This window comes from Phacochoerus africanus, chromosome 6, assembly GCF_016906955.1.
Source record: "Phacochoerus africanus isolate WHEZ1 chromosome 6, ROS_Pafr_v1, whole genome shotgun sequence".
NCBI classification, from domain to species: Eukaryota; Metazoa; Chordata; class Mammalia; order Artiodactyla; family Suidae; genus Phacochoerus; species Phacochoerus africanus.
Window position 1 is genome coordinate 8,399,626 of NC_062549.1, and position 16,472 is coordinate 8,416,097.

Genomic DNA, 16,472 nt, shown 5'->3' on the forward strand with positions numbered 1-16,472 from the left:
TAAAAGAATCGAAACAAAAAACTTTATACACGGGCTAAACAATAAAATGGAAGGAACAGAGGAAAAAATCCACTAACTCAAAGATGGAACAACAAAAATAACCCAACCTGAACAGCTGGACAAAAAATCATGAAGGACAGAGAAGAACCCAGCAACACCATCACCCAGAGGATCAAATCAACATTCATAGAACTCTCCACCCAGTAAGAGCAGAATATACATTCTGCTCAACACCCATGGCATGTAGAGACTAATAGAGACCATTTCCTGGGCCATAAAACTAATCCTGACAGATTTAAAAGATTTGAAATCCTACTCTGACGACAATGGAAATGAACTAGAAATTAATACCAGAAAGACAAAAAAGGAAAATTTCCAAACAACTAAACAGACTTGTAAATAGTCCATGGGTTAAAGCAGAGGACTCAAGGTAAATTTAAAAATACATTGAAGTGAATTAAAATGTAAACATTTTGCCAAGAGGGAGGGGAAGGGAGTGGGAGGGACTGAGAGTTCGAGCTTAATATTGCATTTGGAATGGATAAGCAGTGAGATTCTGCTGTCTAGCCCAGGGAACTATATCTGACCACTTGTGATAGAACATGATGGAAGATAATGTGAATAAAAGAATATATATTATGTATAACTGGGTCACTTTGCTGTACAGCAGAAATTGACAGAACATTTCAAGAATAGTAAATCAACTATTAAAACATTAAAAAAAATAAAATACAAGCAAATTTACAAATATGCTAATAGACTTCAAAAAAAGTAAAATGTAAATATATCGAAATTTGTAGGACACAGATAAAGCTGTACTGAGAGGGAAAGTTATAGCACAATGTTTATGTTAGAAAAGAAGAAAAGTTACCTGCCAGTCAGGTAACTATCAACATCCATCGAATGGAAGGGATGGAACAAGAGGCCAAGAGCATTTAGGGAAAATCCCTTCTCATGGACTGAAAACCAGGAAGGAGGCAGGGCGTTTCCCTTCAAACAGTTCTCTGCCATACTCCTCCACCCATAAAGCCAATGGCCTTGACCATGAAAAGCAGAATGGCTAAGTTTCTGGAGGGGCGAAGATCTTCCATCAAAGTAGTCCTATCCTACCTTAATGGGATCCTTCTAGGGGTACCAAAGATGTGGCCTCAGACAAGCTACTTAATCTCTCCGTGACTCAATTTTCTCATCTGTAAAGCTGTAATGTTAGGAGTGCCCAAGCTCACAGGATGAATCGATGACTTAAATAGATAAAGATATATAGTACAGCACCTGGCTTACAGTGAGCACTCACTGTTATTTGTCCTGTGAAAATAAAACATTTCCAATGGTGGCAGGTCCAGGCATCAGTCTCCTTTAAAGACTTTCTATTCCTTCAACATATTTAAAGCCCTCTTAATTAGTACTTCCTCTTTGAGCTATATGTGCCACACCAAAGGTGGGTATATCTGGCAGTTTCCTTGTCCACTGGCTGGGGTGGACAGCCACTCACAGTCCTGTGCCACAGCGACTGCTTTCCTGACTCAGTCTGCCACCTCCTTAAACCTTAGCCTTTGAAATGTTTTCCTCGTCACCATTTTTTTTTTCCAGCTGAAGAATCACCCTCACTCGCTCATGGCCGTTCCCCTTTTCCTTCCTGGAAGGCTCAGCCAATTTTCTAATACTTTTAGTAGTTTCTTAGGTCACTCACCTTTTCCCTCTGATTCACTTTGGACTGGTATTGTTTGCTAGATTTCTCTCTCTCCCCCAGCTTTTCCTTATGGAAAATACATATACTAAGCACATAGGTTTCTATGTTTTTTTCCTTTGGGATCACTCAGACTGGAAGAGATAAAACCACAAATCTCTGGAATTGCCAGAGCATCAGTTGTTCAGACCAATCTTGTCAGCTGCTCTTTCCTCTACGGTCGCAGTCAAGGCGTTCTGCCATCCAGTCAAGAAACCAGACTTGAATGTTGCCATGTTCTGCCTGGCTTCCCTTCAATGGGTTTCTTATCTATGTGCCTTACTTTAGAGTTATCATTTGATAAATTTCTCAGGCATGGTCCTCAGGGCATAAGTAATATCTGTACCTCCTCTTCTGCATGAAGCTGACTGCCTCATCTTGAAACTTAGTGAAATTACTCGGAGTATATGCTGTGCGGATCTTCCTGGTCCACTCTTCTCCTATGTGTCTAGATTCTCTGTGAGCATCCCCTAGAGTGGCCCATTTAAGGTGTCGGAGAGCAGAAATGTTCCTCTACTTTCTAGGTTCTTCTGGCTAATCTAAGAAGTAAGCAGACATGAGACAAATCACCAGGGGAAAATCAAACAGAAGTTTAATAACGTGTATATGGGAGAGACTCGGGAGAGCTGAGTAACGGGTCAACTTTAAAAGCCATCTTCAGCTAAAGACAAAAACAGATACTGGGAGTAGTGATCTGAGATGTCGAAGGGGAGGAGAGCAGCTGGCATGAGGGTGGAAAGGCAATGCTTGGCAAATGCCCGCTTGTTGGGCCCTGCAGAGACAGTGGGACCCAGAGTGGGCTGTGGTCTCTCTGCCCCCACCACACCTCAGCCAGATTCTTTGCAGACATCACCAGCGATCGCTGTATTCTGGAACAAGCCCTGCATCTAAATTCTTTTAGACAGTTTTGGGGAAGTTCAGTGTTTCTTCCTAAGTCTTTCATGCCTTGATTTTTTTTCCAGCTTAAATAACCCACATTTCCTAAGAGACATTGGGCGATGGTGAGTTTTGTTCCCTTATGGAGCAACGGTTCCCCTCACTCTTACTACACGCCCTCCATTTGTGGCTTTAAGAGGGCGCATCTCAATAGTCCCCTGAGCCTAGGCAAAAATTCAACAAAAGAGAGCCAGGACCTGAGAGGGCAGCCTGGGCCAGCCCTCTCAGGTCTGTCGGATTTGCTAACAATTAACAAATGTCTGCTTTCTCTAGTGGCTCTTTTCAAAACAACTGCTACTCCACCACCCGCTCCTGTCAGCCCGCCGCCGTGGCTTTCCAAGTCCCATTTTCTACTTGAAACCTGGTCAGTCTGCCTTTAAGACCTCACAGTCTTTCTCCCAAACAACATTCTCTTATTCTCCTGTCTTTTTAAAGTTTGCCTTCAATCTTCTGATGCTCCCCTGCTGACTGTAAGAAGGCAGAAAACTTTTCTAATAGATGCATTTCCTATCTGATTTTCTGGGCAAGACTGACTTCTAGAGACAGTGTTTCAAGGTTGGAGCTTTAAATTGTCTGCAGGTTTGTAAGAATTTTACAGAATTCTTTTCTTTCTCAAATTAAAAATATAATATATTGGAGTTCCCATCCTGGCTCGGTGGAAACGAATCTGACTAGCAAGATTGATCCCTGGCTTTGCTCAGTGGGTTAAGGATCCGGCGTTGCCATGAGCTGTGGTGTAGATCGCAGATGCGACTCGGATTTGGCGTTGCTGTGGCTGTCGTGTAGGCCAGTGGCTACAGCTCTGATTCAACCCTTAACTTAGCCTGGGAACCTCCATATGCCACGGGTGAGCCCTAAAAAGACAAAATTATATATATGTATATATACATACACATATATCTATTTCACATTCCTTTTTAACTTTTTTAATTAACATACTTTACAGTTTTAGAATGACAGAAAAATTCAGCACACAGTACAGAAGTTTCCCTTATACCCTCCTTCTGCACAGAGTTCCTGCTATCACTAACATCTTGTATTAATGTGGCAGATGTGTTACAATTAACGAACCAGTATTTATACATTATTTTTAACTACAATCAATAGTTCACATCGTTTCACTGTTTCTTCTTTTACTTTTTGCAGTAATTTTTCAACTTATCCCGAAGTTGAAGTAGCCGTACAGAGTTCCCATGTATTCTTTAATCAATTTCACCCAATGTTAACATTTCAGATAACCATCGTGCAATGATAAAAACTAAGAAACTATCAATACAATACTTTTAACTATAAATGTTAATAGACCTTTACCAGTTTTTCCACCAATGTCTTTTTTTTTTTTTTCCCCTGTTCCAGGATCCAATTCAGGATCTTACATTTCATTTACCTATAAGGTTTCCTTAGTTTCCTCCCTAGAAAATATTTGGAAAAAATGCAAAAATTCTAGGATTAATAAGTGAGCTTAACAATGGCATAGGATACAAGATATTAAAATATCAATTTTATTTATATTCTAGTAATTCAACATCTGCAAACAAAATTGAGAAAGTTCCATTTACAATATTATCAAGAAGAATCAAACACTTAAAAAATAAAGTTAACAAAATAAGTGCAAAATCTGAAAATGGAAAACTACAAAACATTGCTGGGGAAAAAAAAAACCAAACAAACAAATTTAAACAAACGTGAAACACACCATGCTCTTGAATCAAGACCCAAGAGTGTTGAGATGGTAATTGATCTATAGATTCAGTGCAATTCCAGTCAAAACCCCAGCAGGTGTTTTAAAAGATGCTAACAATTTAAAACTTTTATAGAAATGAAAAATAGCTAGAATGGGCAGAAACAGGTAGAAAGGAGAACATAATTAAAGGACTGATTTTAAACCTTACTCTTAGCCTATAGTGATCAAGACAGCAAGTATTTGCATAAGGATAGAGATAGATCAATAAGCAGAGACATATATAATGACGGCCAATTGATTTTCAACAAAGGGACCTAGGTCACTGAAAGGGAAAATGGCATTTTCAACAAATGGCTCTGTGGCATCTAGGTATCTCCATGCAAACTAAAATGAGATATCACTGTGCATCTATTAAAATAGCTAAAATCCGGAGGTCCCATCATGGCTCAGTGGAAACGAATCTGATCAGCATCCATGAGGACATAGGTTCTATCCCTGGCCTCGCTCAGTGGGTTAAGGATCCAGCGTTGCCATGAGCTGTGGCTGTGGTGTAGGCCGGCAGCTATAGCTCTGACTCGTCCTCTAGCCTGGGAACTTCCATATGCCACGGGTATGGCCCTAAAAAAACAAAAAAGAAAAGAATAAAAAAATGGCCCAAAGCCAAAACACTGGCAAACACCAAACGCTGGCAGGACCTCTCCTTCATTCAACTGACCCCAAGTGTTACATCTATTTCTAGATTCCCCACTTTGTACTGTCAGCCTTCCTCTCTGTCCTTATGCTACTTCCACACTGTCTTGGCTGCTACAGCTTTTGTATCAGAATCGGAGATGTTACGTCCCTCAACCTTCGCTGTTTCTCAGACTCGCTCTGGGTATTCTGAGGTCCTTCGCGTTTCCATTTAAAATTCCGAGTCAGTTTGCTAATTTGTCTCCAAACATCCGCTGGGATTTTACTTGGGATTGCCTTGTATCAGTCGGTTTTGGGAGAAGTGATGTTTTTAACAGTGTTGTGTTTTACAAACTGTCCTCTATCTTTTGATTCATTTATCTCCTCTGCATTCTGAGCATTGTTTTGTAGTCTTCCGTGTACAGGTTCTGCGTATGTCTTCAGATGTACCATTAAGTAGTCTCTTTTTGATGCTATCGAAAATGGCATTTTAAAATTTCTAATTTCCAATAGCTCCCTGCTGATGTATGGAAATATTGGTTCTAGTAGCATTTTGGTAGCTCCCTCAGGCTTTTCCAGGCACACATGCCACACATGGCACACAGTTTTTTCCTTCCAAGTGCTCTGCCTTTTATCATCGTACTCTCTTTATTACCCTGCGCCCTATTGCACAAGCTGGGCCTCCAGATTCACGTTGGACAATAATGGTGATAGTGGATATTCTGGATTTGTTCCTTATTTTAGGGAGAAAAAAAGTATTCATTTACCATTATGAGGTTTAAGTTTCTTGATAGATGCCTTTTATACTTAGGCAAATTCCTGTCTACCTCTTTTCTGGTAGCTTTTAATCATGAATGGATGCTAAAATATCTAGAAAGCTTTATTTTATTAACAATTTCATCATTTTATTGATATTAAACCAATTTTGTATTCTTGTGGAATACATAACTTGGTCTTGACATTATCCTGATGATATTATCATTGGATTTGCATTGGTAATATTTTGTTGAGGAATGTGTCTGTGTTCAAGAAGGGTATGTATTGGTCTGTAATTTTATCTCCTTGTGGCATTTCTTTTTTTTTTTCTGTTTCTGGTGTGAGGTTAAAGTTGGTCTCAAAAAATGTGTTCCTTTTTCTACTGTCAGTGTTTCTGTAAAATCAAGATGATTTCCTTAAATGTTGGATAGAATTCACACTTAGGCCTGGTGTTTTGAGGGAATGTTTTTGTTTTTGCTTTTTAGGGCCACACTTGTGGCCTATGGAGGTTCCCAGGCTAGGGGTTGAATCGGAGCTGTAGCCGCAGGTCTACGCCGCAGTCACAGCAATGCCAGATCCGAGCTGCGTCTGTGACCTACACCACGGCAATGCCGGATCCTTAATCCACTGAGCGAGGCCAGGGATCGAACCCACAACCTCATGGTTCCTAGTTGGATTTGTTTCTGCTGCGTCACAACAGGAACTCCTTGAGGGAATATTTTTAATTACAAATTCAATTTACTAAACCTCTTGAGTCAGTTTTGCTAACTTATCTTTTGAGCAATTTTTCTGTTTCATGTAAGCTGTTAAATTTACCGGCATATGGTTTTTCGTTATATCCTTTTAAAATGCTTGTGTTGTATATGTTGTAATGTTCCCTTCCATTCTCATTTTTGATCTGTCTACTTAGGAGTTAACCAATTTTATCGTTCCGTTCAAAGAATCCGCTTTTTCCTTCCTATCGATGTTTCCTTCATCATTTAGGTACTTTGTTTGCCTCATCTACCTCTCAAAACCAGGTTCTAAGCTAGTTAGTATTCCCATCTTATAGATAAGAACACCAAAGCTCAGAGAGATCACTGCTAGTAAATTGCCAGAGTGAAAAAATCAGAGTAGAGAATTGCAAAGCTCACGCCTGTTCCACCGTAGAAGATACCGTATTCACTGGTGTGGTTCCGCCATAGCTTGGTGCAATGCAGGATGCTCTAAAAGGCCTTCCATAATGTGCTGCTTCTTTTAGGAAGAGAAATGGAAGCGTGAAGGATTGTCTGGGTTTGTGGAAACACAACCAACAAAAGAGAATTTTCCAGAAGAGGAAAATGACACAAAGGCAAGAGATGGAAACAAACACTGTCTATCTGAACAGTCCGGCTGTGTTTAAATGAACTTGAGAACTGATCAGGTAAAGGATAAAAGATACAGATTACAAAGACTTGACTTGGTTTGAAATGGGGAGTCACTAATGATTTCAGAAAACAGAAATGACAAGAGCAGGTGAAACAGCTCTGCTAGGAAAAGGACACGAACTTGAATAGCATAGGGTTTGCATCTCGAACCTGCCACTTGATCCATGAGCAGTTTCTAAATGTCTCTAAACCTCAGCTTCCTCATCCTGAAAATGCTCCTGTTTTCTCTCTCCACAAAAGAACTGGTAAAATGTACAATATCTGGCACAGAGAATGCAGTGTTAGCCCCTAGCTTGACAGTGACCACTTCGATGACTCAGAATGAAGACAAAATTAAAATTTCAGAAGTCCATAGCAATACTTCCATGACGTCATTTTATTTTAAAACAACAAAAAATGCTGTACTACTAATGGGAAACCATCCATTTTAAGGAGCCAGCACATCTAGTGATGAAATGGAGAAGGGGGACAACTGCGTATTTCAAGCTGGGGCTCTTGGGAAGCTATTAGGACAGAGGGAGGGAAGCTGGCAGGAGACCCAGCTGACCGGAAGGGAAATGGGCCCTTCATTTTTTTTTTTTGGTCTTTTTTCCATTTCTTGGGCCACTCTCACGGCATATGGAGGTTCCCAGGCTAGGGGTCGAATCGGAGCTGTAGCCGCCAGCCTATGCCAGAGCCACAGCAACTCGGGATCTGAGCCACGTCTGCAGCCTACACCACAGCTCACGGCAACGCCGGATCCTTAACCCACTGAGCAAGGGCAGGGACCGAACCCGCAACCTCATGGTTCCCAGTCGGATTCGTTAACCACTGCGCCATGACGGGATCTCCGGGGCCCTTCATTTTGATCACGAGGACCTAAGTCAGCGGGAATCAGATGAGTGCTGGGAAAAAGGATTTGACTCGAAATTATGAGAATCATCAATTTCCTCGAAGGAAAGCGTATATTACTTTTGAGTTTGAAAATAACAAGACGGTAGAACCACACACGAGCATGACGAAGTGCGAAAACACTTAGCGGGGGCACCGAGGAAGGACTCCTGCTCGCCTGGCTCATTCCATTCCACCTGGGGAGCGATGCATCATCTTCCCAAGAAACACCCTCTCTACTTGACTGCTCACATTTACACGCATATGCTCGTATTTTTAAAGTAAGACTACGTGGAAAGAAAATCAACTCATCTGAAACCTCTCACAATGGACTTGCTTCTCAAAAACGAATTCACTCTCCTGAATAAGGAATGACTCAGCCTCCTAGTTCCTAAAAGGCTTCAACCAACTGTTGACACACCATATTAAATGGGTGTGTGCACACAAGCAATTTGATACAGATTTACTTTAAAATATATATAAATCATAACATTCAGGCTTCCAATTCATATACTTCATAAAAGCAGAGCAAAAATTCAATATTCTAATTATTAATGGAACTTTTGGCTTGCTGGCTGCTAACAAACAAAGTGACCTAATTTTAAGATACTGCAAGAACAAATGCACACGGATTTAACTGTGGTCATCAGAGATTGAGAATATGAGTGTTACCGGGTACAAAAGGCCCTCTGTGTGTGTGACAAGAATCTAGGCAACAACTGCTCTTCAGAGCCTGTTAAGGATGCTAGCTGCTCCACTCTAGGAAAAAAGAGACAATTGCAATGTCCAGAATGTAACCATAATAGAGAAAAGATTAGAGCCATTATATGAAACACAAATGAAAGATAAAGTATCAATCCTGAAATACAGACATTAGTAAGTTGACTCCACGAATGAAATATAGGCACTATTTTTTTACTTTAATATGCAAATTTAATGACTACCTCATATCACCTCTATTAAAGCTTTTCATTTCCCAGTATGATCTTTGACAAAGTTCATATATCATCGGTAAATACACAGGGCTGTATTTTATGTCTGTGATCTTTGGCACATTTGTCAGGAGAATCTCAAAAGGCAATAAAAATTTCTAATAACTGTTTCGCACATTCTTTTAATCATCTTTACATCAAAATATAAGGCCGCAAAAAGGCAAGCTGAAATTTTAGGATATGTGGAATAGTTTTAATAAAGAGTTTTACATACAGTACCTTACATATAGAACAGTGTGTTTGCAAATTTAAATAATATCTGAATGTACAGTGGCATGTATTCTTATCAAAGATAAATTCAAGTTTACTGTCTATCAGTTCTAAAATGCATTTATACAGATTGCTAGAACTGATAAACAGAATGAGGCATAAAATATTCAAGTGTTATATGACATCAAAGAGCCTCCTCTTAACAGTCTTTTTTTCCCCCTTTTAAAAAAGTTTCAAAACCTGTACATACATTTTTAATTTTTAAAAACTGTCTGTAAAAGGTAACATTTCATGTTAACCACCAATTCTTAGAGTCTATAGTAATAAAACTAGATATGTGTAGATATAAATATGTGTAGGTTATGTACATATGTACGGTGCGTGTCTGTTTCAAACAAGCATACACACTCTCGCATACCTGCGCGTGGAGCACTGGGGCGGCGCACAACCACAAGAGCACTGGCGGCCGGGGGGACCTGGGCTTGAGATCCAGCAAGAGCTAACACAGCAACTTAGTTGCCTTTGGTTTCAGAAATCTGTCCATTTGTGATCAAAGCTACAAGGTTTGAGTGCATATGTATTTTTTAAAAATAAAATTCATCTTCAGAAATGAAGCTTTTCCAGTATTCCACTACCAGCAGTTAAAAAAAATCCACAGCCACAAATTATTTTAATATTTTTGTCACTCCTCATCCCAGCTGAGGTTATTTACATTTTCTTTTTTTTTCTTTTCTGAAGGCAAATACCAAGCATATCCAGGATCGAACTGTATGTTGGAACCTGAATATGGAAATTCGACCCTATATATCCTATATCTAGTGTATGTGACATAAATGCATTTCTGATGCACGGATGGGCTTGTGTAAGACTCCGGTGAGAGAATTCCCACGGCGCTTAAAATTCTCTTTCCAGCAGTATCATCAGCATTTGGCACAGTGACCCTTCTGAGAGCCATTCTGTTTTTACAATGACCTTATAATGTCAGCAATAAATTCCAATCCATTCGTTGTTTGTTTTTAAAGATATTCATAATGAAGCAAGAATTCCACAACTGTTTTCCTCAGAAACGAGACGTCTGCTGTCAGTTTTCTGATAAGGACATTTATCACCTAAGAAACAGCTCATGATCCTATAAAAGTTTTAATACTCTAAACCTCAGTGCAGCTGGATCAACTGCAGAGAAGCCAGTTCTCACAGAAATCTCAGAGAACTCTCCAGAATTTAAGTTTCCCCTACAATTTTGTTTTTGGCCAAATGCTGGTTTATAAACATAGATCTTTTTACTAAAAACTATATAAATACACCATATTTCTTTCTACAGGTATCTCGAGTTTTATGCGAGCAACTACTCAAAAATCCTGCCAATTTGACTCCCTTAGTATAGATTATATTCTACCTCCACTGATCCTTGGCATGTGACATATTAGCATCTGGATCCTGCTCATAAATTTCCTATCAACTTCCTTGATAAAGATGTTCATTTTCCGTTCCAAGGTGCCATCCTATTGATGCCACAAGTCAGGAAATGACCAAAGACCACTAAGCTTCTTATCTATCCACTTAGCAGCCATGTGGGAATAAAGATCAGCTGACTGAACAGAGCCACGCTCTCTGTGTCAGGTGTTCGCTGCTGTCATACAGAGCAGAGAGGTGCTATCTGTTGTACTTTGCCCATGTCAATTAGGAGCTGTTTGATGTGGCGTTTCAGTTGGGGCAGCCTTGCGAGAGGATCCGGTGGCTCCAGCTCCCCTGTGAAATCAAGCCAGCTTTCCAGAACTGAAAGAGAGAAGAGAACAAACATTCACATGGCAACGGCACAAATGGTCAGAAAACGGTATAATCAGAAGGCTGAAAAAGTGATGGAGAAAGAATCCACTTCCCTTTCTCTAGGAAGCCACTGTGCGCAAGTCACTTCTGAGCGGCTGAGCATCCTCCACACCTCACCCCACGGGAGTTCCGGCCCCTCTCGGCAACCTCTATCTGTCACTCCGTCCGTCGGTATTTTAGGTAACTGTCCCCTTTACAGGCATCAACTTCGTTTTGAGTCTCCTTTTACTCTCTTCTCGAAAGGAAACAACGGCTCCCTGTGCCTGCTCGAGCTTACTATTAATCTAAGCGTAATTTGTCTCCATTTTAAATGAAACTGAGGTACTCAAACCATTTTTTTAAAGATCCATTAGTTCTTTTTAACAAAGGAGGTTGCAATTTCCTAGTGTCCTTTCAGCCCCACTTTTATCATTACTTTTAAAAAAAGGAAGGTGTAAGCACAAGTCCAGGCATAAAGCAATTAATTATATTCTACACTTTCTATTAATAATAATAGGGGACAGCATCAAGTTGCTTTTGTTTCTTTTTCAAAAATCTACTTAAAACTAACTAAACTAACTACACAGCTAGCTTATACCCAGATGGATGATGCTTCAGAAATGGGTTTCCATTTCCACTTTTCACAGGGAAAAATACTCGAACTTGGTGCTGGGTGAACGTAGCACATGCTACATTCAATTAAAAAAAGGAGGGGGAGATAATCTATGAGGTTAAAAAGATGTAGTCAAAAAGCATAAAAAACCCACTAGGAATTGTTTCATCTAAATTACTCTATTTTCCTCAGTTATAAAATGGGGATATTTTCCCTGGTCACTTACTCAGGGTCCTGTGTGACAAAATTAAAAATATAAAAAGAAAAACATCTGAAATTGTGTATGCAAACTTAAGGTTTACCTACTTAACTTTGTAGAAGTTTTTTGTCATTGTTGTTAATTTCACTTACCAAATACTGACCAAAGTGAAAACAAAATGTTTTCCCCCATATCTTGAATATGCTTAAAGTCCTTATGCTGATTTCCAAAGAAACACAGTTCAATGCAACTAATGAATACTTCTCATGTGGTGCATCCTGAGCCTGGCAGATGGGCAGTATTTAATAATATCCATCTTAAACAAACAAACAAACCCTAAATAATACCTACTCGTAGGGCTTCAAGAGCAGAAGACCCTAAATGCCAGATGTGTTAGATACAAAGTAAAGGGAGCAGCGGAGCTGCAGTGGCATGAATAGCATCTGTACTTTTCATCCCCCAAAAGCTTTAAATAACCCCTTGGTGAGCGCAAGAAACACACTTTACAGATGATAGAGACTGTACTTCAGTTCTCTCTTAAATTACCATCAACTTCTTTCTCTATCAGGTCCATTCTGCTGGTGACTTCATTCTGCACATTCTCTATGTGTGTAAGGAGGTTGAGCTGCCACTGAAGATGTGAGTCTCCTGGGTCTTCAGAACCCTTTTTATCATTATAAACAAATACCGCACTCCTTTCAGCTGGATTCTTCTCCCAAGAAGCAATGGAGAAAAACAAAAACAAAACCAAAGACTTGGATGAAATGTAACATCATAAAGGGAAAGATACATTAAAATTTTCATCATTTACAACGATTGGTAAAATCCACTCTGACCCCTAGAATATTTTTAAAGGAAGTGCTAGCACATAATTAAATTCCATCTGATGGTTCTTAAAACCAGACCTGACCGTTGTGTCTCTTGACAATGCCTGGCATAGTGCTACACATGGTAGAAGGCCTTCAGTAAAACCAGCTGAAGAAGTGAAGTGGCTGGAATTCCCTCCAAGGTGCAGTGGTTAAGACCTCAACTGCAGCAGCTCGGGTCACTGCGGCGGTGGTGTGGGTCTGATCCCTGGCCCAGCTCAGTGGGTTAAAGGATTTGGCATTGCCACGCCTGTGACTCAACCCTTGTCCCGGGAACTTCCAAGTGCTGCACGTATGGCCTTATTAAAAAAGAAATGAAGTAGCTGATTAATTCTGTAACTAGAAAGTCTAATTTAAACTGACACTTTCCTCAATTAATCTAAACTGTGTCACAAGAGCATAAAATTTCATGTCATATAAGCTTTTCCAGCTCAGTTAATTACTTATTTATAGAACTTAGTTGATAAAAGATGCCAGAAAAATAATTAATTTTAAAGCAGTATTGCTAACTGAAAAATCAATACAAAAAATAAAATAAAATAAAGGGCATGACATCTCTAAGTCAATCCTGGTGAACAGGAAATAAGTCTGTAGATGTTTAACGTAAACAGAGCTGTAAGAATTCAGCTTACTGCATAATGGGATTGAAATGTATATACAAATATGCTAAAATGTTAAAAACAACTGGAGTGCCACTTTTTATCCAAAACACATACGAAAGGAACACAAATTATATTAATATAGACACAGGCCTTTGCACTTTCATGTTTTTACACAGGTATTTTCATTTGCCTTTTTTTTTTCTTTTTTTTTTGCCATTTCTTGGGCTGCTCCCGCAGCATATGGAGGTTCCCAGGCTAGGGGTCAAATCGGAGCTGTAGCCACCCGCCTACACGAGAGCCACAGCAACACAGGATCCGAGCCACATCTGCCACCCACACCACAGCTCATGACAACACCGGATCTTTAACCCACTGAGCAAGGCCAGGGATTGAATCCACAACCTCATGGTTCCTAGTCAGATTCGTTAACCACTGCGCCACAATGGGAACTCCACACATAGGTATCTTCATTTGGAAAAAAAAATGTAGGTCATGGTTTTTAGAGGTATTTAAGAATATATATATTTTTTTAATTTTTTTCTTCTTTTTATGGCCACACCTGTGGCATATGGAAGTTTCTGGGCTAGGGGTCGAATGAGAGCTATAGCTGCTGGCCTCCACCTCAGCAAAGCCAGATCCAAGCCACATCTGCAACATACACAAAGCCTGCGGCAACGCCAGATCCTTAACCCGCTGAGCAAGGCCAGGGATCCAACCTGCAACCTCACAGATATCATGTCGGGTTCTGAACCCACTGAGCCACGATAGGAACTCCTAAGAGTACTTTTTAAATTGAAACTTTTGTTAGGGCAACAAATTACTGTACTTCTGAGTTAGGGGATGATTAAACATTCACATGGCCAGCGTTTTCTTGTAGAGCGAGCGAAAGTGTCTTTACCCTAACAAGTTATAGGTGAACTTGGAAATCTAAGTAAAATCTAGAAATTCAGTATGTTTTATTTCATGCTATTTCCTTTGTTCTCTGAGATTTCGACGCAAAGACAAATAAACTAGTTATACCTTTCCGGGGATCCCGTCTTCTTTTACTGAGCAGTGCAAACGGGTTTTCTCTCTCACGGGGAAGTCTTGTTCTTCTTCAAAACTACTGACATCATCCTCGTCTGAGCTCCCAGGGTCTGCGACAGATCTGCAGTCTTGACCAAAACTCTGCGGCTTCTGGTAGCTGTGCTCGCTCGTTATGTACGCCCCTTCCGTCTTTAGGGGCACGCGAGGGGGTTCTCTGTGGTTCTGCACATGACCCTTCCTGTCTTCCACATCAACGGTGTCTTGCACCATGATTTTTTTTTCTAACCCAGCAATTACGTGATCGTGCTCTTTCCGCTTCCCAGAACAAGCCCAGAGGTGAAGGTCAGGATGATGTTTATTCCTTAAAATAAAGTTGGAGAAATGGCAGTTTGGGGGGAAAAAAAAAAAATCCCATGCTAAGTTTAATGCCTTACTAAGTTTCAGAGTGTACGGTCCTGCAGTTGAGCCTCGGGTGTCCTGCCTTTTGAACGTGAGTGATCCCGCCGAAGGCCGAGCGCGCCGCCCAGGGAGCTGGGGTAGGAGGAGGTCAGAGGGTGCGGGCCCTCTCGAAGCGCACCTGCCCCAGAACTGCATCCTGAATTCAAGCTCTGTCTTACGGAAATGAAACTCAGGTAGGAAAGCAATAATGAATGTAATTCTGTGACAGTTCACATCTCCATCTGATATGTGCACTCCTCCGATTTTTCACTGAATGTTTATAAACTGTACAACATGGGGAGTTCCCATTGTGGCTCGGTGGTAACGAATCTGACCAGTATCCAGAGGGCTCAACCTCTGGCCTCGCTCAGTGGGGTAAGGATCCGGCGTTGCTGTGAGCTGTGGTGTAGGTTGCAGATGTGGCTCGAATCCTAGTTGTTGTGGCTGTGGTGTAGGCAGACAGCTGTAGCTGCAATTTGTCCCCTAGCCTGGGAACCTCCATATGCCACGGGTGTGGCCCAAAGAAACTACAACATGCAAAACTTTTATGTGAGCACACTTTAAAATCGTGAGTCAATCAAAAAGTGATACCAGATCATGACAATAGACTTGGACTATAAACGTATACAAAGTAGAGCCCTCCCTGCCCATACAACCGTACATAACGCAAGTATAATTTCCCACACTGTCTTTACGGATACAATTGTTTTTTAAATGGGTAAGTACACATGTTGTCTTTTCACACAAACAGAGCCTCACACACCTTCCTGTCTTCCTGTGTCACACACATGGGCACCCGGCCTTGTCATTCCATCCCCCTTCCTTCCCCGTCACTCTCGTGGCTGAACAGCACTGGTGTGCCACCATCCAGGCTTGCCAGCCAGTTCCCCACTGACAGACGTGTGTGTGCGTGGGGGGGGGTACCTCTGCACACAAGTGGGAATGTATCAGATACATGTCTAGATATGAAATTGCTAGATAATGTGCGCCTATTTTAATTCTGACAGGAACAGCCCGAGTGGCCTCCAAAGAGCGGCCTCATGACAGGCTCACTGACAACCTAGGATCATAGCCCTTTACGGCCCCCGCCCCGCCCCTACCTCACTAAACCTGTGAGCATGACATGGCAGTAAATGCTGCAGTAAGTAAAATTCTGCACTAAGTAAAAGATGAATCCATTCATCAGAACTGATGTAAAAGGAGGATATTCTGGAGGCATACACCTTTCAGAAGGCTCAGTAATGTTTGTGAATTGATCATTTCCAAGTTAGCAGGAGTCACACTGGTTTTCTTTTCATCATACCCACGCTTTGTTTTTCAAACTATAAATTTTAACTTCTGGATGCCTAATAACTTAATATGCAGAAAATACTACAATTCCTCAACGGTAAAAGGCATAGCAGAAGGAAAGCTGGCTTTGAAGTTTCACCGTCCAGTGGGCTGAATCCCGTTGTGCCGTGGAGGAGGGGCTTGGACAAGTTATAAAAGCTCTGTCTGTGACCACCCATCTGTCAAACAAAGTCAGATCCCTCTTGTAGGGATTAAATGAAATAACACATGATAGCACCAATTTCAGGCATGCAGTAGACTTTCAAGAGCTAATGATAATAATTACTATTATTAGAAATATTGACATAAAGAGAGCCTACAGGCACGAGGCAAAATTTGTCCGG

At 40.8% G+C, this 16,472-nt stretch overlaps 1 protein-coding gene across 1 annotated transcript in view; it reads right to left on the bottom strand.

The window, feature by feature from the left end:
* Positions 1-9,218: 9,218 nt before the first annotated feature.
* Positions 9,219-16,472, bottom strand: part of PHF20L1 (PHD finger protein 20 like 1) — a 72,620-nt gene continuing 65,366 nt past the window's right edge. Inside the window, exons 19-21 of the mRNA XM_047783222.1 lie at positions 14,356-14,722; positions 12,414-12,576; positions 9,219-11,025 (exon numbers count right to left, since the gene is read on the bottom strand). Of these exons, the coding sequence (XP_047639178.1) occupies positions 10,883-11,025; positions 12,414-12,576; positions 14,356-14,722 (673 nt within the window). The 3' untranslated portion in view covers positions 9,219-10,882. The remainder of the gene's footprint in view (positions 11,026-12,413; positions 12,577-14,355; positions 14,723-16,472) is intronic.